This window comes from Canis lupus, chromosome 17, assembly GCF_003254725.2.
Source record: "Canis lupus dingo isolate Sandy chromosome 17, ASM325472v2, whole genome shotgun sequence".
Classification (NCBI taxonomy): domain Eukaryota; kingdom Metazoa; phylum Chordata; class Mammalia; order Carnivora; family Canidae; genus Canis; species Canis lupus.
In genome coordinates, this window is record NC_064259.1 from 57,033,309 (window position 1) to 57,055,670 (window position 22,362).

At 37.8% G+C, this 22,362-nt stretch overlaps 1 protein-coding gene across 1 annotated transcript; it reads right to left on the reverse strand.

Annotated features, from left to right (window-relative positions):
* Window positions 1–213: 213 nt before the first annotated feature.
* On the reverse strand, window positions 214–22,063 carry SEC22B (SEC22 homolog B, vesicle trafficking protein). Its single transcript, XM_025453350.3, has 5 exons — window positions 21,827–22,063; window positions 12,792–12,901; window positions 9,572–9,732; window positions 7,490–7,636; window positions 214–2,164 (listed from the first exon to the last, which is right to left on the reverse strand). The coding sequence occupies exons 1-5, from the start codon at window positions 21,899–21,901 to the stop codon at window positions 2,010–2,012; spliced, it is 648 nt and encodes a 215-aa protein (XP_025309135.1). The 5' UTR covers window positions 21,902–22,063; the 3' UTR covers window positions 214–2,009.
* Window positions 22,064–22,362: the final 299 nt, after the last annotated feature.

A 22,362-nucleotide genomic window follows, 5' to 3' on the forward strand; every position in this document is an offset into this window, starting at 1 on the left:
CTACCTCCAAGAAAGAAGGAAGTAGGAGCCATATCACAACAGTCTTATTCTCTCATTTTTCTATGTCATAACATTAAACCACTTTCTCATTCCTTTCTTCATCATTCTGCCTGTCTTCTCATTTTTTAATTGACCCAATGAGTTCAGGTAGAAATGTACCCAGAAAGTTACGTGTACATAAATAGCCAGATAACAAAACTTCACACCGAAGGGAACATTCTAGAAGTATTTATTTCATTGCTGGCCACTTGGTTGCTGCATGCAACTCTCAACAACGAGCTGCCACTCCACTTCGGTAGAAGAACCAAATGCTATGGTACCACTAAGGTTTTCAGATTTTGAGGCTTTTATTACCAACATCATTACTCTAGGGACAAGCCTTCTAGGGACTTAAAAGCACTTAATCTCTATAAAAAGTAACTTCGTATTTCATGCACAGACTCCAATTGGTAGATTTAAGTCCAAACTGGAAAGAAAAAAATTTATTCTAGTTCTGTAAATTATCAGGAACAAAATAAGCCACTTCTTCTTGCTTTAAGGAAATAGGATTGTTTTTTTCCCTATCAGGAATCAGGACAGTAGCTTTGATGATTCCTTAGTTATAAAATTGTTTACTAGTTAAAGTTCTCTCCAAAGATGTTAAGAAGTTGGCTCATTTTCCTGTATGACTTTAAAGAAATATCTGCAGTATGTGTAAGTTCCAGGTTATACTGTAGACCCTTGTGATAATATTTAAAAGGTCTATTCTCCTCAATTAAAAAATCCTACCTCAGAAGGTAAAAGGAAATCCCCATCATCCCTGAGCAAAAAAGGGAAAAATTGCAGGTACTTTTATTTGTTAATAGAAGCCACTGAAATGAGTTACCTATCTCTAGAACATTCTCAGAGAATTTACATAAACTGAAGCAGGTATGAGGTGTTCTCAGAGACTTTCTCAGATAAATATATTTAGTAGTTTGAGTAGCTGCTCTGTAAAAATTTAAATCTAACTACATAGCTGAACAATTTCCATTTTGAAATTTGAGAATATCCTGAGAGAATGCTTATGGGACATGAAACTACTGTGCACAGAGGAATTTTTTAAATGTCAGAAGGAGGAAAAGAGAATGGGGAAAACTACTACTAGAGAGTAGAGAAAGTAAAAAGAGGCAAGACAAAGCTGTAGTGATGGGCTGGGACCTATCTTCCCATTAAGTCGAGGGGCTCTGGCTAGCCGTATGCTATACTTACTCTTCTATTACTACAAACCGGATGCTGAAAAGTAAAAGTAAGAACGTCCCAAACTAAATTTAAGTCTTTTACAAAGTAAATGACAGAAAACACTTTAGCTTCTTAATCAAGGAGTGCTATAATATAATTTCAAGACATCTTAATATAATTCAATTATCCCTAAAGCAGTTGTGCAATAAGCAAAATGTCATAAAAGGAAAACAAAAAGGTTAACTTCCTACAGGGGCCAATAGACAAGATCTTTGCAGCACAGCAATTAACCTTCACATAGTGGAGTCTTTTTTACAAGGCCATCAAAAACTTAAATTACTGAAAATCACAAATGTCACCAACAAAAGGAATGTTGATTAGATACAGTCAAAAACCTTTCCAACGGGCTGCCTTCTCTGAAGGAATTTCAGACTGTTGCTAGCACAGGCTAAGCCAGATCTCACTGATGGCTCTATTAGAGAAAGAAAATGCCCCACTCAGTGCTATTTTAAAAATGTAAAAACACTGGGAGGGAAAAAAACCAAAATAAAACAATCTACTGTTCCCTAACATATATAGCTCAACACCCAGAGAAAGCCTCTGCCCCCAAAAGAGACTTTCTACAAAGGGGTAAGCTTCATCAAATGAGGTGTAACACTCCATTTTCAGGACATGGCTTTCCTTGCAAGGTCTTTAGAAGCAAAAGTTCCACTTGGAATTCTAATACACATCTCTGTGAGCTCAGCTTCCTGAAAACATACACCTGCCGGGTTCTAGGTTTACCCTTGCCAGTGACTGGATACACTACTTCACAGCCACCAGAATCGCACATACACTATTAACATGATGAAAAATACAGCGACTGCTGCAAGTTTGGCGTAAGTGGAACGCATGTTCAAGTACTTCGCATCCTGGCGGTATTTCTTGGACAGACTGGACAGATTGTTAGCCTTTGAATCCAACGCTGTGAAAGAAGAAAAAAAGGAAAACAGTGATTAGTCTCTGAAGTATTCTCTCTCATGTATTTAGCATAAAAATAACTTAATTGAGTGGCATTATTCCAAAAAAACCACAAAGCTTAAATTGTCATTTTTATTTCAAGAGTTAGGTTGCATATACTGATTAACCCATGATTCTAATACACTGTAAAATTTATACTGCATTTTAAAATTCCCAGACTAAATTATGTTCAAATTCTTGAGGCTGTACCATGAGGTGGTTAATTAAGAGTGCTGGCTCTCTGGGCAGCCCAGGTGGCTCAGCAGTTCAGCGCCGCCTTAGGCCCAGGGTGTGATCCTGGGAGTCCTGGGATAGAGTCCCATGTCAGACTCCCTGCATGGAGCCTGCTTCTCCCTCTACCTGTGTCTCTGCCTCTCTTTCTCTGTGTCTCTCATGAATAAATAAATAAAATCTTAAAAAAAAAAAAAGAGTGCTGGCTCTGGTCTCAGGTCTTTGGTTCAAATCTCAGCTGCACCAGCCATGTGACATTTGTCAATTTACTTCGTGTCCACTAAGACCCTGTTTCATCATCTATAATATGAAAGTAACAACACAAACTGTACCATAGGATTTTAGGTACCTGAGAATGCCTGTAAAGTGAACACAATCCTTCCATATAATAAGCCTTTGATAAGTGTTAGTTGATAATAATCATCTTTTAATGCTCTAAATCATATTCTCTCATATCTTAAAAAATGATAATCTATGTAAGAGAAGACTCAGGTAACCAGAAAATTCAATGAATCAGAAACTGAGTATTGAGTTATATCTCAATGGTGACTGCTACCAAATTGCCAAAATTCTCCACATGGTAAAGACTATTATGATGCTACCAGAAATTATATTTCAACAGACACTGGAAAGTAACTAAAATATAATCACAGGTGCTGGACAACCACCAATAACTACTAAATTAAGCTTTTTAGGACCTTTTGCAAAGTTTTTTCTAAAAGGATATCTATAATGTGGCTGCCTTCTATAACTGTCAACCGAGCAGGTAAGAGAAGCAACCAGAGGGATCCCTGGGTGGCGCAGCGGTTTGGCGCCTGCCTTTGGCCCAGGGCGTGATCCTGGAGACCCGGGATCGAGTCCCACATCGGGCTCCCGGTGCATAGAGCCTGCTTCTCCCTCTGCCTGTGTCTCTGCCTCTCTCTCTCTCTGTAACTATCATAAATAAAAAAAAAAAAAAAAAAAAGAAATAAAATTTAAAAAAAAAAAAGAGAGAGAGAAGCAACCAGAGAGAAACAAGCTAGACTGGAGTAAAATACATGACATATTTTAATAATAAAAACAAATTCTCGGGATCCCTGGGTGGCGCAGCGGTTTGGCGCCTGCCTTTGGCCCAGGGCACGATCCTGGAGACCCGGGATCGAATCCCACGTCGGGCTCCCGGTGCACGGAGCCTGCTTCTCCCTCTGCCTATGTCTCTGCCTCTCTCTCTCTCTCTGTGTGACTATCATAAATAAATAAAAAAATTAAAAAAAAAACAAAAACAAATTCTCAGTGTGACATGTGAATTTTGATCATTTTACTTCTTTATAGTTTTGAAAAAACTATTTTGCAATATGAATTTGTTCTTCCTTAGAGAATACTTTTGGAATATTTGAAGTTGCTTAACAAACTGAGTTGATTGAGAAATGTGGTATTACTTAATGACAAAAACATGACAACCACTTCTAAATTAGCAATTTGACCTGTAAGAAAAACACTTAGTCACACAAGAAAAGTTAGGAGATGAGAAATAACCATGACAATGCTGTGAGGAATCTTTCCAACCAACCTACTAAAATGGACACGCCGCTGGAGAGAGGTTTTTAACTACTATATATGTAACTATATCCCCAGGGCCCAGAACAGAGTCTGGCAATAGTGCTCAAAAAAAAAAAAAAAATATTTGCTAAATGAATCTAAATCTGCTGAGAATAACTGGGCAGCAGAACAAGTATTAGCGAATATTATACGAAATAAGCAACAGGTAAAAATAATTTCTTTACATAGGAACATTTGGAAACACATGATATCACAAAGACAAAGCCACTACTGGGAGAAGTCATTTAGCAAATATTTATGTTATAGTACCATGCAAAGTGTCAGAAGATACAATGATGATTACAACATACATGACCCCTGTATTTGGGGAACTCACAGTCCAGTAGGGTGCACCTCTGAATGAAAAAACAAAACCCATAACTTAAAAGAAACAGGTATTTTACGCAATAAAAATAGGCATCATTTCATATTGCTGAAAGAATCCACAGGGACTACTTTTGAGTCCTAAATGCAAGGCAGGCTAGCTATAAAACTAAAAATGAAAAAACGGACACCTGGGTGGCACAGGTGGTTGCACATCTAACTCTTGTTTTGGCTCAGGTCATGGCCTCGGGGTTGTGAGATGGAGGCCCATGTTGGGCTCCGTGCTCAGCAGGGAGTCTGCTTAAGACTCTGCTTTTCCCTCTGGCACTCCTCCCTACTCAGACACTCTCTCTCTCATACATACATACATACATAAATCAGTCTTAAAAATAAACTAGGAGGGCATCTGAGTGGTGCAGTTGGTTGGGCAACTGACTCTTGGGTTTCAGCTCAGGTCCTGATCTCAGGGTCCTTGAATTAAGCCCCATAGCAGGCTCTGCGCTCAGCATAGAGTCCACTGGGGACTCTCTCTCCTTCTCCCTTTGCCCCTCCCCATCTGTACTCACTTGCTGTCACATAAATAAATCTTAAAAAAAAATTAGAAAGAGAAAGAAGGCATATAAGATGGATTCTTATTATGAAGAAGTCAAAAAGAGGAAGAAAATATTTTTTGAGGTAAGCTAATCTCACTATCTTCAGATGTGCTCTGTTCAGATGTGCTTTTTCTTACTCCCTCTTAAAATCCCACTCTTAACTTTTTTTTGATCTATCCAAATTCAAGAAATCTTCCCAGTTCACTTTATCTACTTCCCGCTACATCTTACAGCTCTTATTGTTTATATATCTATTTAAAACTATCACACTGAAGATGGACAAAGACTTGGAGAGGCCATGGGTTCTAGGCAATAGCAGTGTGACTCAAAGTAAACTACTTAACTTTTCCGAGTCTCTGCTTTATCTGTAAAACTGGTTTGATACCACCTAATTTACAAGGGATTACCCTAAAGCATAAGTAAGATGTATGTATAAAGTCCCTCTGGAGCACCTGGGTAGGATAAGCATCTAACTCTCCATTTTGGCTCAGGTCATGATCTCAGGGTTCTGGGATCATGTCCCGTGTCAAACTGCGCTCAGCACGGAGTCTGCCTAAGATTCTCTCTCTCCCTCTGCCCCTCTCCCAGCTTGTGCTTTCACTCTCTTTTTCTCTCTCACATAAATAAAATCTTAAAAAAAAATAAAGTCCCATTACCATATTGCCTAACACAAAGTAAGTGTTCTGTTCAGTTGATGTCTGTACCCTTATACTATAAATTACTCTGTGACAATGACAATGTTTCTTATCTTTCCAATTAGATGAAGCTACTAAAGATTAAAGAAGGGATCCCTGGGTGGCGCAGTGGCTTGGCGCCTGCCTTTGGCCCAGGGCGCGATCCTGGAGACCCGGGATCGAATCCCACGTCGGGCTCCCGGTGCATGGAGCCTGCTTCTCCTTCTGCCTATGTCTCTGCCTCTCTCTCTCTCTCTGTGTGACTATCATAAATAAAATAAATAAATAAATAAATAAATAAATAAATAAATAAAAATAAAGATTAAAGAAATGTACAACTGACCCTTAAACATGGGTTTGAACTGTGTGCATTCCCTTATACAGATTTTTTTTTTGAGGGAATACCATAGATGTTTTCTCTTCCTTATGATTTTAATGACATTTTTTTCTCTAACTTACTTTATTGTAAGAATACAATATATAATATGTGTAACGTACAAAATAACATGTTAACTGTTTACATATTATGTACAAAATAACATGTTAACTGACTGCTAAGGGAAAAGCTTTTAGTCAACAGCTGGCTATTAGTAATTAAGTTTTGGGGAAGTCAAATGTTGTATGTGGAGCCCCTAACCCCCATACTGTTCAAAGGTCAACGGTCTTCTTTTCCCATCAGTACATCAGCTTTGAAGTAACCAGCAAAGCACTAGATGAGAATCCTTTTACACTTTTGATAAAATGATTATATAAATTTGAAATCAAAGAAAAACTGCTCTCGTCTCTTTTATCCCAGGTAGAAACTGTTAAGTCTGTTATGATGAAAATTTACAGACTCACTCATCTAACATTTGATGTTTAAAGAGTATGAAGCTGGGACAACTGCTGACTAGTGACAGAGAGGTTACAATTTGTAGTTTGTAATAAAGGAAAACCCATTTACTCATGAATGACATCACAACGTTGCGTTCATGAAATACTCATTAAAGCATTACTGTGAGAACAACAAAAGAAGTATATGAAACAGATACAAAATACGTAAATACTACATTTAAAGAGTACAGTAAACACTTAGGTGATATTTAAACATTAGGCAAATATATATATTTTAAGGCAAATTAGGAAAGTACACCAAACACATACATGCACAAATACCCAGTATGTGCTTCAAAAACCATTACCTAGCTAAGTGTCTTAAAGAGTTTAAAGGACAAAAGAGATTAATGTGATGTGGGCTACTAGAATCAGGGAAGGCATCTTTGAAGAGGCAGTTCTTATCTGGATCTTAAAGAACAGGTCCAGGATGGTGAGGAAGCTGACCCAGCTGAGGCGGAATGTTTGGGAGCCACAGAGCATGAAAGAAGTTTGAAATCTTCCACGACAGAGAGAACATAGTATCTTGCACATTACAAACATGCAATAAGAATAAAAGTTGAAATCAAACTAGATCTTATCTTGTGGTCACAGATTTTAAAAGTTTTTCAGAAGAGGAATGCCTTGATAAAAATGGCATTTTATGACATTTGATCTGGCAGCAATAATGTCTCCCAAAGTGACTAGTCAGGAAACCACTGCAATAAATCTTTGACAATTTCCTCTCATTCTTCATTTCCCTTAACTTATGTGTTTCTGTAAATATTTACTTAATGTTGTAAATATCTTGGAAGCAGTAATTGCTTCTAATATGGAATAAGACCTTCTCACCATTCCAACTCAACAGAAACTAATCACACTAGGGAAAAAAATAATACCACACTGGAAGTTTTGTAATGTAATCTATCTCTACGAGATAAAATGTTTAACAGTACTGGATGAGAGTCTAACAGCAAAAAAAGTATCCCCAAATAAGCTATCCTTGCCTACAGGAAGGACTCGTAATGCTTTACACACCTGAGAGTGCTTCTCCCCGTTGTAACACTTCTTCAATATTGGCCACCATGATCCTCTGCACATCTTGCAATTCAGTGTTGATGGAGCCTAGGTTTCTCCGAGCACGGCTGTCAATGTAGAGCTTCTTGGTTTTCTGAATGTAGGTATCTGGGATAATGAAGAAAAGTGACCATGAACAACTGTGTCCATCAAAGTATTGCAGGGATCGGGAAGTTCTGAGCTTAGTCCTGGATCTGCCAATGGTCCATGGCTAACCAAGCTCTTGAATGAGCATCAAAATTTGAGTTTTGATTTCTTCATCTGTAAAATGGAGATAGATGACCATTCAGGAGAAATGTCCTCTGCATACGTTCAAATGAGAAGTCTGCTCTCAAGGTCCTTAGAGAAATTAGGCCCCATTGTAGTAAGCCTTTCGTGAAAGCAGAGATTTTCAAACCATGTTCCGAGGATCCTTAGGGTTTTACTACTTAATGCTTTACATTCCCTGAAAAGGATACTGGCAACAATCTCGCATCACTACAGGTTAACATGGCAAGCCTTATTCTATCATCAAAAGCGGGAAAAATATTGTCCTCAAGTATTTTCTTTAACATACATTCCTAATTTCACTCTGTTCTTAAGCTTCAGGTAAAGCAAAATCCCACTATAAAACTGTAGTTTTATTCATGATTAGCCCATGTCTGTATTTCTCAAAACTGTAAAAAGAATGACTTATTATTAAAGATTATATTTTCAGTTTTTGGCAAAAATCCTTTATATGAGTTACATGAGTTAGATACCTTTCATTTGCCTCTTTAGACCTCCTCTCCACCCTTCTGCACCACACTTTCTACTTTGGGAAGCTGACCTACATGTACTACATGGTCGGCTCCTTGCCTTGGAGCTTCCACTTAGGTTCAGCCAATGGGGGAACTCCAAGGGTAAGACATGAGAGCGGATAGTGACGTTAGGATTTTTATTCCCCACCCTCTCCCTGATAAGTCACCCTGGCCTGGCAGTAACTCTCCAACCAGAGGTTACTACTCCTCTCAAGTTGGCCCTCTCCTTTTTCTCCTTTGCAGTTCTAGAAACTGCTCCTTTCTCTTATCCCCTCAGGCCTAGGGATGAAAACAATTACACTGTTACTGATCTCAGATTACAGTACCTTGTAGTTCACCTATACCCCATTCATCTTTGTATATAATTCTTTAAGCTAATTTGAGTGTACCAACTATTCCCTGTGTGATCTTGATATAGTAGTCTTATTTTATTTTTTTTCTTGGGTTTACTGGACCCTTATTATCTTTAAAAATAAAACCTGAAAAAGCAGACATTATAAAAATTGGCACTTGAAGAGTTTATTATGAAACACTGGAGTATTTTGCTAAATTTTATTTCTAAAAGTAAGATGACCATTTATCAAGCAAACTGGAAACACTTCAGAAATTCGGATACAGTAAAATGCATTTCTTTTTTAACTAAAAATATCAGTAATGTAGTCTAATCATACATACTCTCACTTCTCTACTTAGGGTACCCAAGACATTTCCTTTGATTTCTTAACATTAGATGCTTTACTGATGATGAATCTTTCCGTAATTATTGTACATACATGGATGGACATCCACGCTCACTATTTCTGCATGTAATAAATGTTATCCACCCGTAATACCATACCTCTTCCAGTTTTGTTTTTGTTTTTTTTTTTTTAATTAGAGGATCTACAAGAAACAAAATACCTTCTTCTGATTTCCAAATTCTGATCTCCAGAAAATGAACCTTACTGGGCAGGGCAGGGGGTGGGCTCAGCTACTATACACCAGTCAAGCAGATCTTTGGGAATAGTTCTGATGACTAATCAAATCAATCATAAAAAAGATCAAATGGCAACAAGTTCTAAGAAAAAGATCAAAAGACCAGAGAAAATTACTTAGGAGAAAAAGTCTCATTCATTCAAAAGACAAAAAGAGATGAAATGGAAGAGACAGAATCCAAAACTTCAGTAAGAAAACATCAGGGAAAAAAAGTGACAAAATTATTATCAATGTAACAAACAGCTTCTTCTTATCGTTTGCTCTCTTGATATAAAGAGCAAAAACTTACCGAACTCAATAAAGGAATAGGGCCTAGACACAGTGGGCACCTTCTTCCCATGCTGTTCATCAAACTCTGAGTGCAAATCTTCCAGGTAGGCAAAAGCCAATTTCTTAGGGAAGGCAGCTTCACACAAAACCAAATAACAAACTCCCTGCTCAATAATGTAGCTGGAGAGACAAAAAAACAAGAAAAAGTTGTCTGTAAAATAACAATACCCCCAACAACTTGAAGCAGACTTTCAGTGCTTTACAAACTTTTGAAAATATTCTAGCCTAAGCCCTTTGAGGCTAGCTAAGTCAAAAAATCAACTTCAAACCACAAATGCTTAGAATCAGAAAGCAATGTCCCATTATTAGAATTATATTCCAAAAGGAGTATCTAAACATGTTTATTATAATTGTTTATAATTCAGTAAAATATCTTAATACCTACGACTTTTTCTTGAAAACAGAGTTGTGACTCCATCTATCTTTTGATTATGTATGAAAACAACTGTGCGTGTGTGTGTGCGTATGTATTTTTTTTGTTTTTTTAGATTTTACATATTTGAGAGAGACAGAGAACATAAGCAGGGAGAGGGAGAAGTGACTCCCCACAGAGCTGGGAGCCCAATGTGGGGCTCAATCCCAGGATCATGACCTGAGACAAAGGCAGATGCTTAACTGATTAAGCCACCCAGCAGCCCCTGGTATACACGTATTTAAACTCCTCCCAGTTACAAGAAAAACAGGGGAACTGGAAGTTGTTGTGGATACTTAGAATTTGGAAGTTAATGCTACAATGTTTACTGAGTACAGATAATGACCTTAGGACAAATAATATTCCCTAACTTCCAGGATAGAACTCTATATCAACTATCCAATATCAGAAACTATCCAATAACAGAACTGACTTCCTCTTATGAGCGTGAGCTCTCTGGCATTCTGGAAGGAATTATATAACTACATGTCTGAGAGGTATTGGAAAGAAGTTAGGTTACTCAGTGATTTTCAAATGTCTTTTTAGCTTTAGTATTCTTTTTATTTCAGCAATAATTATATTCAGAAGACCCAGTATGTACATCAAATAAAATCAGAAGGTCATCAGTTTAAGTGGAGTGTAAGGGCCCAAAGTACTATATATATCCCAATCCCTACTCTTACTATGAGGCTCCTTACACATCCTAGGACTCCACAGAGCAGTTTAGAGTGTATTATATAATCTCTCAGGCCCCTTAAAATGATGATGATGATGATGATGACGATGGTGAGACTGCTGTCCTATCTCTTGCTTGGGCATCTGAATCAACTGCTCCCAGACCATCTTCTAAATTACCAGTGTTATTCCTAAAGAGTAAATATGACTGTATTATCCTGCTTAAAAATTCTGAGGGTTCCCTAATTCTTTTTTTTTTTTTTTTTTAAGTTTATTTATTTATGATAGGCACACAGTGAGAGAGAGAGAGGCAGAGACACAGGCAGAGGGAGAAGCAGGCTCCATGCACCGGGAGCCTGACGTGGGATTCGATCCCGGGTCTCCAGGATCGCGCCCTGGGCCAAAGGCAGGCACCAAACCGCTGCGCCACCCAGGGATCCCGGTTCCCTAATTCTTATAAAATAAAATCATACTCCTTGATATAATACTTGTGGCCTCCACAACAGGTGTAGGTCACATTATATCATGCTGTTCTCCAAACTTACGTTCTTTTATATCCTCATGGACTTCTGCTTATATATAAATATATATTTCTAATTTTTAGTATGTGTGCTGCCAAAGCAAGCACTACATATATATTTCTAACTGTAATATTCTTTGATGTACCTGGAGAAACTTTTGTTCATTTTCATATGCTTGATTCTACTATAATTTTTTCCATGAAATTTCTCTGTATTGTCCCTCGCTCTATCCCCTTGTCTCAAATGTATTCCCTACAAATGGAAATTTAATGCTTCCTTCCTTCTACTCAGTTTAATTTAACTGAATTATAGCACTTCTTGCCCTGCGGTATCATAGTTTAGTTGTCTGAATATGTGTTTCTCTCTGCTACTAAGATAAGCTCATAAGAGCTATGGATGTTAAAGGCAGAACTTAACATACGGTCTGGCAAAAAATAGATCTTTAATAAATAGTCCTTTGATGGAAATAACAGATGAGATGAGATTATAAAGTTCCTAAAGCAAACCACACAGAAGAAAAAAATTTCTTTTCAATTCCACTAGAACTTCCCTAGGTTTTTTGTTCCTAACCCATGGTAGAGATAAAGATACCATACCTATATAATTGGGTGCCTAGATTATTTTTGGATGTTAAAATTAGATTTATAGAAAAATGTTACATATACTATACAAATTAATACCTTATAAAACTTAATATCCACTACTTTCTTAACCAATAAACCAGGGTTTTGTTTTGATTTTGGTTTTGTATACTTGTTTGTTTCTGATGGGTGGAGGAGGGTTTTTTTTTTTTTTTGCCTTTCAAGTTAAACACAGCAGGTCCCTCCCAGGTCTATTATCTTAGCCTCAGTTCCTAAAATAGTAATAAGGATTATTCAGCTAATCCTATCTTATTTTCCTTTGACCTTCTTGTTCTCTTTTTCTAATCCTTCCTGTTTTATCACCCTCAAACTTGACATACTAAACATTTAATATTAATTATTTGTAGATATTTGAAATTCAATTAAGTCCTTTTGATCCCTCTCTTGGCTATATGCATTGTCTGTAACCGATGATTGAGATGTTCTTAAATTACCTTTTTAAAATTTTTCTTTTTTTTTAATAACTAACATTTACTGATATTCTCTATGTGCAAGGCAAGATGTCAAGAGAGAGATTCCTTCATTATCCTCATAAAACCATGACCATTTTCTCTATTTTAAAAAGGAAATAGAGGCCTAGAGAAGTGTATGAGTTGTTTAAGGCTGTGTTAGTAAATGTTTGAGCAAGAGTACTAATCTACATACACCTGGTGCTAAGAGGTTCCTAAAGCAAACAATTATCTATTACTGCATAATGGATACAGCATCCATTAGACACAGGATAACAGATTAACTTATTGTATGCAAACTGAATAAACAAACCAAGATTTCTGTTTTGCAGAATTGGAGCCAGGGAAGTTGTTTTCATGAAGAGGCTGTATTTTTAAAATTTTCTTTACTTTTAAAAAATTGTTACCATTCTTATCAGGTGCTACTTATATCTACTCTATCTCATACTAAATGATCACAAAGAAATAGGATTACACTCACTGGAAAGTCATGGCGCCAGCTTCCAAGGTACATCTGGTAGGGGACTGCTCATTCAACTTGCGGAAGAGTTGCTTGGCCTGACTCTGGTACTGTTGAAGATCCCGGCCAGACTGAAAGAAGATATCTTCATTTAAGAACTTTGCACACATACAAAAAGACATAACAAGTAATGAGCAGCATCATACTACAAGGACACTATATAAATAAGGTCCTTCATTAAAGATGAAGAAGATTCATTTTAGCAAAAGAAAAATGGCCTACTTTTAGAGCAAAAAGAAGACCAAACCCCTGGCTGTTCAAGAAAATCACATTAGGGCAGCCCGGGTGGCTCAGCGGTTTAGTACCGCCTTCAGCCCAGGGCCTGATCCTGGAGACCTGGGATCGAGTCCCAAGTCAGGCTCCCTGCATGGAGCCTGCTTCTCCCTCTGCCTGTGTCTCTGCCTCTGTGTATGTGTGTGTGTGTCTCTCATGAATAAATAAATAAAATCTTAAAAAAAAAAAAAAGAAAATCACATTATTTGCTAAGAAGCAAATTGTACTTCTTTTTTTTTAATTTATTTATTTATTTATGATAGTCACAGAGAGAGAGAGAGAGAGAGAGGCAGAGACATAGGCAGAGGGAGAAGCAGGCTCCATGCACCGGGAGCCCGATGTGGGATTCGATCCCGGGTCTCCAGGATTGCGCCCTGGGCCAAAGGCAGGTGCCAAACCGCTGCACCACCCAGGGATCCCCGCAAATTGTACTTCTTAACTGTCTTTAAGGCACTCAACTTTCAACCCAATGTTCTTTCCACTATTAGGTCAGTGGCCTCCTCCTAACTCATTTCACTTGCACACTTATTGGCACATAATTGCACAACATATTCTATACGTGGGAAAATCCTGGGAACAATAGACTGTGAATTTCACTTTTATCCTGGAATATCAAACAAAATCTTCCACAAAATGTTACAGAATTGAGCCATTTCAGCAAAACTAAATGTATGCACCCATACCTGCAAAATTACTAGGAACACTATCATGCAACTGGGTAAAAATGAACAAGAGTAAGGGCTGAGATTGGAAAGTCAAATATTCTTTACTGAATAAATCTATTTGGTTTCTGAGTTTGGATAGCAAGGAACATATACATACAAAATGAAAATAACAATATTCAGATGAAAGAATTACAGGTAATATTTTTTGAACAATTTCTAAATAGTTTAATAATTTAAAAAATGAAGGAAAATCGTCTACTGAGGAAAATAGCAGTGCCATCGCAAAAGGAGAACATCATATCCACTAACCTCTTAGATCCAAACGAGAAAGAATGGAATGGAAAGCAAATATACTTTATTTATCCATACACTGGGCAGGGGGGAGGCCCTTCTGTCATATGATAGAAAGGAATTACTTTGTTTTGAATTATTTATTTGGATTGAACAATAAAACACAGTCTCTCCTTGGTAGGTGTTTAATAAGTAAATATTTGCAATAAAAAAGCGTGGTTTTTTTTAGGTTCTTCCTCAAAACGCATTGAGGACTGGATTTGAGGTCTAACTTTTAGAAAATACAAAGTGAAACTTATAAATTCTAGATAGTGAACCACTGAGCAAGAGTAAAAACAAGGAAGCAACGATAAAATTGTGAAAGTGGGAGACAAGCAAACATACAAATATAGGATTCTAAGCTATATTTAAAAATGATGAACTGGAAATTTCAGAATGAGTAAGAAAATAAATAAGTATAAAATGAACCAGGAGAGTTAGACAGATGCCTCTAGAAGTATCAATTTGTAGATTTATCTTGCTTACTACTGTCCTATAGCAATGATTGGTTATAATACTCTTGAGAAAATTTCTATACTAACACATATGTATATTTATGTGTATATTTACATACTAACAATACTTTACAGTAATTAATATTATAATATATATTAACATTATTCTATTAACCAGTACTGCATATATTTTTTTCATGACTAGTCAGCTAGTAAAGGAAAGTGAATACTATCAAATGCTTTTGAACCTGTGCACAATATCCTCTGTTCCTAAATTTGAATGGTGCTTGTCAATTTGTTTGCTTCACTAATGCCATTAGACAAGGCATTCAGAAGAGATCTGACCCCACAACATTAGATATAAAGGGATGCAAATAAAGTTGGAAATGTTACTAAAGTGCCAAGAAATAATATCAATGTTGATCAATGATTTTTTTCAACCTTGGCTTTACACTAGAGTCACTTGGGTATTGTACAAAAAACTAATCAAGCACTATCTCCTCCACCCCCAAACCAATTAAGTCAGTATCTCAGAGGTGGAACTCAGAAAATGGTATTTTAAAAATAACCACAAACCACAGATATTAAGCAAAAGTGTTTTTGACAGTTAAAGGCAGTAAGCACCTTAAAGAAACTAGTTGAAGAAATAAATGGCAAAAAATTGTCAAAAAAGACTGGTACAAATCCTTTGACTTTATAAGAAGCATTGTAAACATTACTTCAACCTAAGAGAAAAAGACTAATAATTGTATAGACTACAAGAAACTATGGCCAAAAGTATGCTATAGTTCCAGGGATTTATAATGAACAAAGTAGTAATCTCCAATGTACAACACTGAGATTGCATAGAGATTATGGCATGCCAACCAACATTTTACAGTGCTGATTCCAATAGCATCACCATCCCTGAGAACGCAATGCTGGCACAATCTTTCTGATAGTTACTTTTGCAACATGTATTAGAAATCGTAAAATTTTGCATATTGTTTTATCCAACAATTCTGTACCTTTGAAAATATACATACACATCATATGCTAAAAAAATAAAAACGCATATAAAAATAAAAAACAAACATTCGGTAATTGAATATAAAATTGGTTAAATAATGTAGTGTATTTATATAGTGGAATACCATACAGCCATTAAAATGTTGTATAATGGGATGCCTGGGTGGCTCGGTGGTTGAGCGTCTGCCTTTGGCTTAGGGCGTGATCCCCAAGTTCCAAGATTGAGTCCCACATCGAGCTTCCTGCATGGAGCCTGCTTCTCCTTCTGCCTATGTCTCTGCCTCTCTCTCTCTCTCTGTGTCTATCATGAATAAGTAAATAAAATCTTTAAAAAAATGTATAATATTTAATTACAGGAAAAGATATTCACACACTAAGTGAAAAAAATCAGGGGGAACAGTCTTACAGTACTATTCATTATTTAATTTTATACACACATATAAAAATTAAGGTTATACATTAAAATGGATATAATTTAAGTGGGGATTTTGGTAATAATCACCATTAACATTTTGATCCTTTTGTTTATACATATTTACTGAATTTTTTTACATTAAACACAGACTAGTTTTGTAACAGGGAAAATTATTCATTTACCCACTCCTCTTTATTGCATATTTGTGCCCACAAATATGTACAGTTCTAATATGAGCTTTAAGGAAAAATGATCTAGAAAAGACTTTTCAGAAATAGGCAAACTAATGAAATTAAATAAAAACTCACTTTCTGCCATCCCAGCCACTGTTCTAAACGCTTTACATAATTTAACTTAAATCATGTTTACAACTATCCTATGAGGTGATTAGAATCATAATGTCCATTTTCTGCACAAGGAGTCAAACCTGAAGGACTAGGGGCCAATGGGGAGGGGCCAGAACTTAAACCCAGGTATTCTAGTTCTGGAGTCTCTGTTCCTAAGCATGCTATACCACTCTACAGTTAAAACTGCTTTGGTGATCCACCTTCCAGGTGATCTTACTATTTGATATTAAATCTAATTCACAAGAAATGCTCAAGAAACTTTGTGGCAGTTTTGCTTTTAGGATTAAAGTCACAAAGGACCCACAGTCACCAGACTACCTAAAAACAGTTAGAGTCTTCATTCTGCTTTCCACTTCATCTAGAACAAACTTGATGAATCTTGCATACAGTATAATGGAAATACGTATTAGCAATCCAATAACGAATTGGCTGTGAATGTCTGGACAAATTCTGAAACTAATTTGAGGTCATCCAACAGCATATTTAGGATTTGGCTCTATGTATAATATAAAAGGTACAGGGTTGAAATTTACCACACAACTACAATACTTTTTATTGCTATTACTTAGGACTCCTGAACAGTTAATTATATCAAATGCCACCTTTTGTCTTTATAGGAATGTTTACCTAAGCTCTTACCTTTTTTAAATACATAATACTTCCTTTATTTATTATGTTCATATATAATAAATCCTTGAGGCCTTTAAATTCATGAGTCTTATGAACATTTTGGTTATGATAAATTACAAAATGCCAAGAAAGATTCTTTGAGATCTCAAAGTAAGAAAGAAATTTGAGGAGGAAGAGGTGCCTGGGTAGCTCAGTTGGTTAAGCAGCTCTTATCATTTTTAAATTCCTGCTGAACTCAGCTGGTCAAAGGCCAGAAGCACCAAGAACCAACCATTTTCCTCTAAAAGCAATTACAGAAAGGTGACTAATGAACTCTCAATAGTTGGGGGAGGGTGGCAGTTTAAATGTACAACAGACTCTCTGCTCTTTTGGTGTTCCCTGATGAATACTTGGTTAGATCAAACACCTTCAAGTCCACAGAGCTGAGGCAAGATGAAAGAAAAGAGAATACCCTTCATTTTGAGGTAGAATAGAAAAGTAGATGAAGAAATAGCAAACATCAAAAAAGGAGAAACACACCAAAAAGATAGAAGAAAGGAAAGAGAATATCAGAATCTAGGTTTGAAGAGAAAAGTTCATCTCTCTACCACCCTATGTTGATATTTCTAGTTGAGCAAAGAGGAAAAAGTGCATGAGATACACTGCCTAAATGATTTTTTGAATTTTAATCTCTATTGTATTATCTGAGTAACTGTTCATCTCCAATAATAAGGCAGTTTGTACAGGACTAGCACCTAGTAACCACCTAACAGCTGATATCTATTATCGATGTAAATTATTGAAAAAGTACATTGAATTATTTGCATTGAACAATTAAAGTACTTAACTATAAAACTATTAGGCTGAAATATCCATTTCTTAAAAAGCTATTCTGGATTCCTAAGAAATACATTATTAAAAAGTTTTACAACAACAACAAAAAAGTTTTAGAACAAGGCAGTGAAGTGTACCAGTTAGGCACTAAGGCTCTGGTCTAGAGTCAGAAAGATATTGATTAAAAATAAATGGTTCTTGGGACGCCCAGGTGGCTCAGTGGCTGAGCGTCTGCCTTTGGCTCAGGCCGTGATCCCAGAGTCCTGGGATTGAATACCACATTGGGCTCCCCGCAACGAGCCTGCTTCTCCCTCTGCCTATCTCTCTGCCTCTCTGTGTCTTATGAATAAATAAAATCTTTGAAAAGCAAAAACAAAACAAAACCAATGGTTCTTGGGGTGCCTAGGTGGGTCAGTCAGTTAAGTGTCTACCTTTGACTCAGATCATGGTTTCAGGTCTAGGATGGAGTCCCATGTCAGGTTCCCTGCTCTGAGGGGGGAGTCTGCTTCTCCATCTCCCTGTGCCACTCCCCCTGCTTATGCTCTCTCTCTCAAGTAAATAAAGAAAATATTTAAAAATAAAAACCAAAAAAAATAAAAAATAAAAATAAAAACCAATGGTTCTTAACCAGGGGTGATTCTGCTGATCACATCTGGCAATGTCTGGGAATATCACACAACTGGAGGGGTGGTGGTGATGGTAGTGCTACTGCTATCTAAGATGGAGAGGCCAGGGCACTGGGTGACTCAGTCCGTTAAGTGTCTGCCTTTGGCTCAGGTCATGATCCAGAGGTCCTGGGATGGAGTCCCACATCGGCTCCCTGCTCAGCGGAGGTCCTGCTTCTCCCTCTCCCTCTGCCTGCCACTCCCCCTGCTTGTGCACTCTCTCTATCAAATAAATAAATAAATAAGTAAATAAATAAATAAATCTTAAAAAATAATTAGATGTAGAAGCTATAGATATTAGTAGACATCCTACAATGCACAAGACTGTTTCTCACAACAAAAAATTATCTGACCTAAAGTTTCAACAGTGCTGACATTAAGAAATTGATGAAGGGGATCCCTGGGTGGCTCAGCGGTTTGGCGCCTGCCTTTGGCCCAGGGCGCGATCCTGGAGACCCGGGATCAAGTCCCACGTTGGGCTCCTGGCATAGAGCCTGCTTCTCCCTCCTCCTGTGTGTCTGCCCCTCTCTCTCTGTCTATAATAAATAAATAAATCTTAAAAAAAAAAAAAAAAAAAGAAATTGATGAAAAATTCCATAATGCTACTTATTAGCTATATGACTCATACAAAAAAACCTATCACCTCTAGACTGGGAGATTCCTCATCTATAAATTATTAGGAATATTATAATATTATTAGGAATAATAACTATCCTAATATGATTGGTATGAAGATTGAATGAAATCATATACTTGACAGGCTTCAGCACAGTGCCTGGCATGTAGCAGGTATTCTATAAATGTTCTGTACACTATCATCATAATAAAAATGAATCTAGTTTTCATATTTTTGCAGATATTAAAAGTTTAGGAAAGACTTTATTATTCAAAGTCCAAATTCCTAAAGGAAATAACTATGGAATTGTCATCATAACTATGGAATTTCCACAAATATTTTTGTGGAAAATTTCTTTTCATGTCAGTTAAACATAGTAACCCATCTTGGTAGACCAAATTCTAATTTGGAATTAAATTAAGAACACACAATAGGGGTGCCTGGGTAACTCAGTCAGTTGGGCAGTGACTCTTGATTTCGGCTGTGGGGGATCCAGCCTGTGAGGAGTCGGCTTGAGATTCTCTCCTTCTGTCCCTCCCCCAACTTGTGCATGTGCACACTCTCTCTCAAATAAATAAAATCTTAAAAAAAAAAAAAAAGAAACATACAATAATATACAAATTCTTTTTTCAGTAAAGTATAAGGCAGAGAGTACGGAACTACTAATACCAAGTAGACTTTCAAATTCACTTTGTATTCTTTGCCCACGTTGAAATCCAATGCAATTAACTGACCAGACTTCTCCCTGGGGAAAATCATTTCCCAAACTACATACATACCCTTCAAGGAAATGTTCCCACACTATTCCCTTGTTTAAGTCATGTTCCTGCATTTAACATTTCTCTGCTTCTAGAGAGAGGTCCTAGAAAACTCTTAACAAATTGCAAGAAAAGTATTTCGCAACTGAAAATCAAGGACACACTGTATTTTTCACATATATCAATGATTAGACTTTGTTTTATGCAATGAATAGAAAACATTTCACTTAGCATGACTTGCCACTTCATGATCTGTACCACTTTTCTCCTAAATGTGAAAATAAACATATTTCCAAATCAGACCTAAAAAAGGCATATAACCAAATAGAAGCTTTCCTAATGACTAGACAATACTGTCAGGTTAGATGTCATTTCTCCTGGGAAGACTTTTCCTGGTCTCCCAAAACCAACGTAAATACCTTTTCTGTAAGGTAAGAGTGAGGAAAAAGAGTCTTTTACCTTTACCTTTCCATAAGGTAATAAAACAGCCATTGAGCCTTCTTCCTTTTCCATAGCAGTTTTGCTATATTATAATTGCTTGTTAGTTTTCTGGCTTTTCCACTAAACCATAGCTCCATGAAAATAGGGACTGGGTGTCCTGTAACCTCCTGTATTAGCACCATGCTTGACACAACGGATGTATTTAATAAGGGCATTTTTTTTTCTTCAAGAATATATGAGGGGACGTCTGAGTGGCTCAGTAGTTAAGTGTCTGCCTTTGGCCCAGTCTTGGGATCGAGTCCCACATCAGGCTCCCTAAGAGGAGCCTCCTTCTCCCTCTGCCTGTGTCTATGCCCCTCTCATGAATAAATTTAAAAAGTCTTTTTTTTTTAAGGACTATATGAATGAAAAGTCTAAGAAGAGATATGTGCAAAATAATTTTTTCTACAATTCATCTTTTTTGGGGCATTGAGTTTTTTTTTTTTTTTTTAACTACTTAGGATGTATGAGAAAGTAAAATAAAATGGATCACTTTAAATTACCTACAAAATTTTCCTTCTCAGGCTCCCTTCTTCAGAGACTGTCCAACCTTGCTCCGGAAACCTGTCCTCGCAACACAAACTTCCCTTGTGATTCTAAGGCACCAAACAGATTCTATCCAAAATATCTGGAGCTGTTGTTGTTTTAATCAATTCAACACACTTTTCAGCACTTACCTGCATAAAACTGCTGTTGTGAAAGCTAAGAGAAACACAACAATGATTAAGATCTGCCGACTGGGCAGCCCTGGTGGCTCAGCGGTTTAGTGTCACCTTCAGCCCAGGGTGGGATCCTGGAGACCCAGGATCGAGTCCCATGTCGGGCTCCCTGCATGAAGCCTGCTTGTCTCTCTGTCTCTATGTCTCTCATGCATAAATAAATAAAATTAAAAAAAAAAAAAAAAGATCTGCCGACTGCCTCCTAGGAAACTCAAAGTCTTGAAAAATAAAGGAAAACAGATAAAAGTACAAGGCATTACAGGAATACAACACAGGAGTTGTAATTCCAACAGTAGGAATGCAGGAAGGCTTACTGGAGGAGGTGGCATTTGGGCATAACCCTGAAAGAAAGCACCATACTGAACTTCAAACAGGCGTCTCCATGTGGCAATATTATTCCACCCACTTTAAGGAGATGTCATCATGATAGGTCAAGGATCAAGTGCCACCGCAAGAGAGCGTGAAGAATTTAGAAACTGATTCCCCAGGACCTGTTAGTCAGCCTTGACAGCAGCAGGAAAGGAGAAATCCCGAATGTTAACAAAGTCTCTAAGAATCACACGACACAGGGTGGCCCCATCAGCCGAAACCACCCCTGACACGGAGCGCCCTTCTGGAGACAAACAGGTAAGACAGAAATAGATCTCTGCCAGGAAAGTCTCCTAACAGGTCGTCTCTCCGCTGCCAGAAGGGGTACGAGATCAACTCAGAGGGCTCGCGAGTGCACCCGAGGTCGCTAGGGTCGCCTGCGTTCTAAGGAGAAATCCGGTAGGGAGAGCGGAGCCCGACAGGGACCTGGGGTCGCGGGGGTCTCGGGCTCACCTGTTCGTCCTCCTGCATCGAGGCGGCCAGCGGGAGCCCGTCCGCCACACGGGCGATCATCGTAAGCAACACCATCTTCACGGGCTTCAGGGGTCCAACGCTGGCCCGGGTGGCCCCAGACGTCCTGACTTCCTCCGCCGCGACAACAGTCAGACGTCTACCTTAGTTCCCAAGACCCAGCTGCCTGCGTCTGCGCTTCCCGCTGAGGTGGCCGGAAACCAGTTTCGGAGCTTCCGACTACCGGTCCTCTGAATGGGCTTCCGCCCGACAACCACAACTGCCGGAACACTGGTTCCGTGGTCTCTCCATCTACCTTCGGAAGCTTCCAAGGCCCCGCCCAGTTTTCTGGATCAGGAGCTTCGAGATAAACCTTGCCCTTGAAGGGGGTGTGACTGAAGCAGAATGTTCTAGTTCCCGATGCTTTAAGTGTAGGGGGAGGACTAGGAAGGGTGGCGGGAGTTACTGGGTACGTAGATGAGGACTCTCTGGGAAAAAACTAAAATCAAGGGACATATTTGCATATCGTTTTCTACTAT

Excerpts from the sequence above, each read along its gene's own strand:
- SEC22B (XM_025453350.3), bottom strand. The coding sequence starts at position 21,901 with ATGGTGTTGCTTACGATGATCGCCCGTGTGGCGGACGGGCTCCCGCTG. Across the intron at positions 12,902-21,826 it reads CGATGCAGGAGGACGAACAG|TCTGGCCGGGATCTTCAACA; the intron begins GTGAGCCCGAGA and ends ATCTTCTTTCAG. Across the intron at positions 9,733-12,791 it reads GCTGGCGCCATGACTTTCCA|CTACATTATTGAGCAGGGAG; the intron begins GTGAGTGTAATC and ends TTGTCTCTCCAG.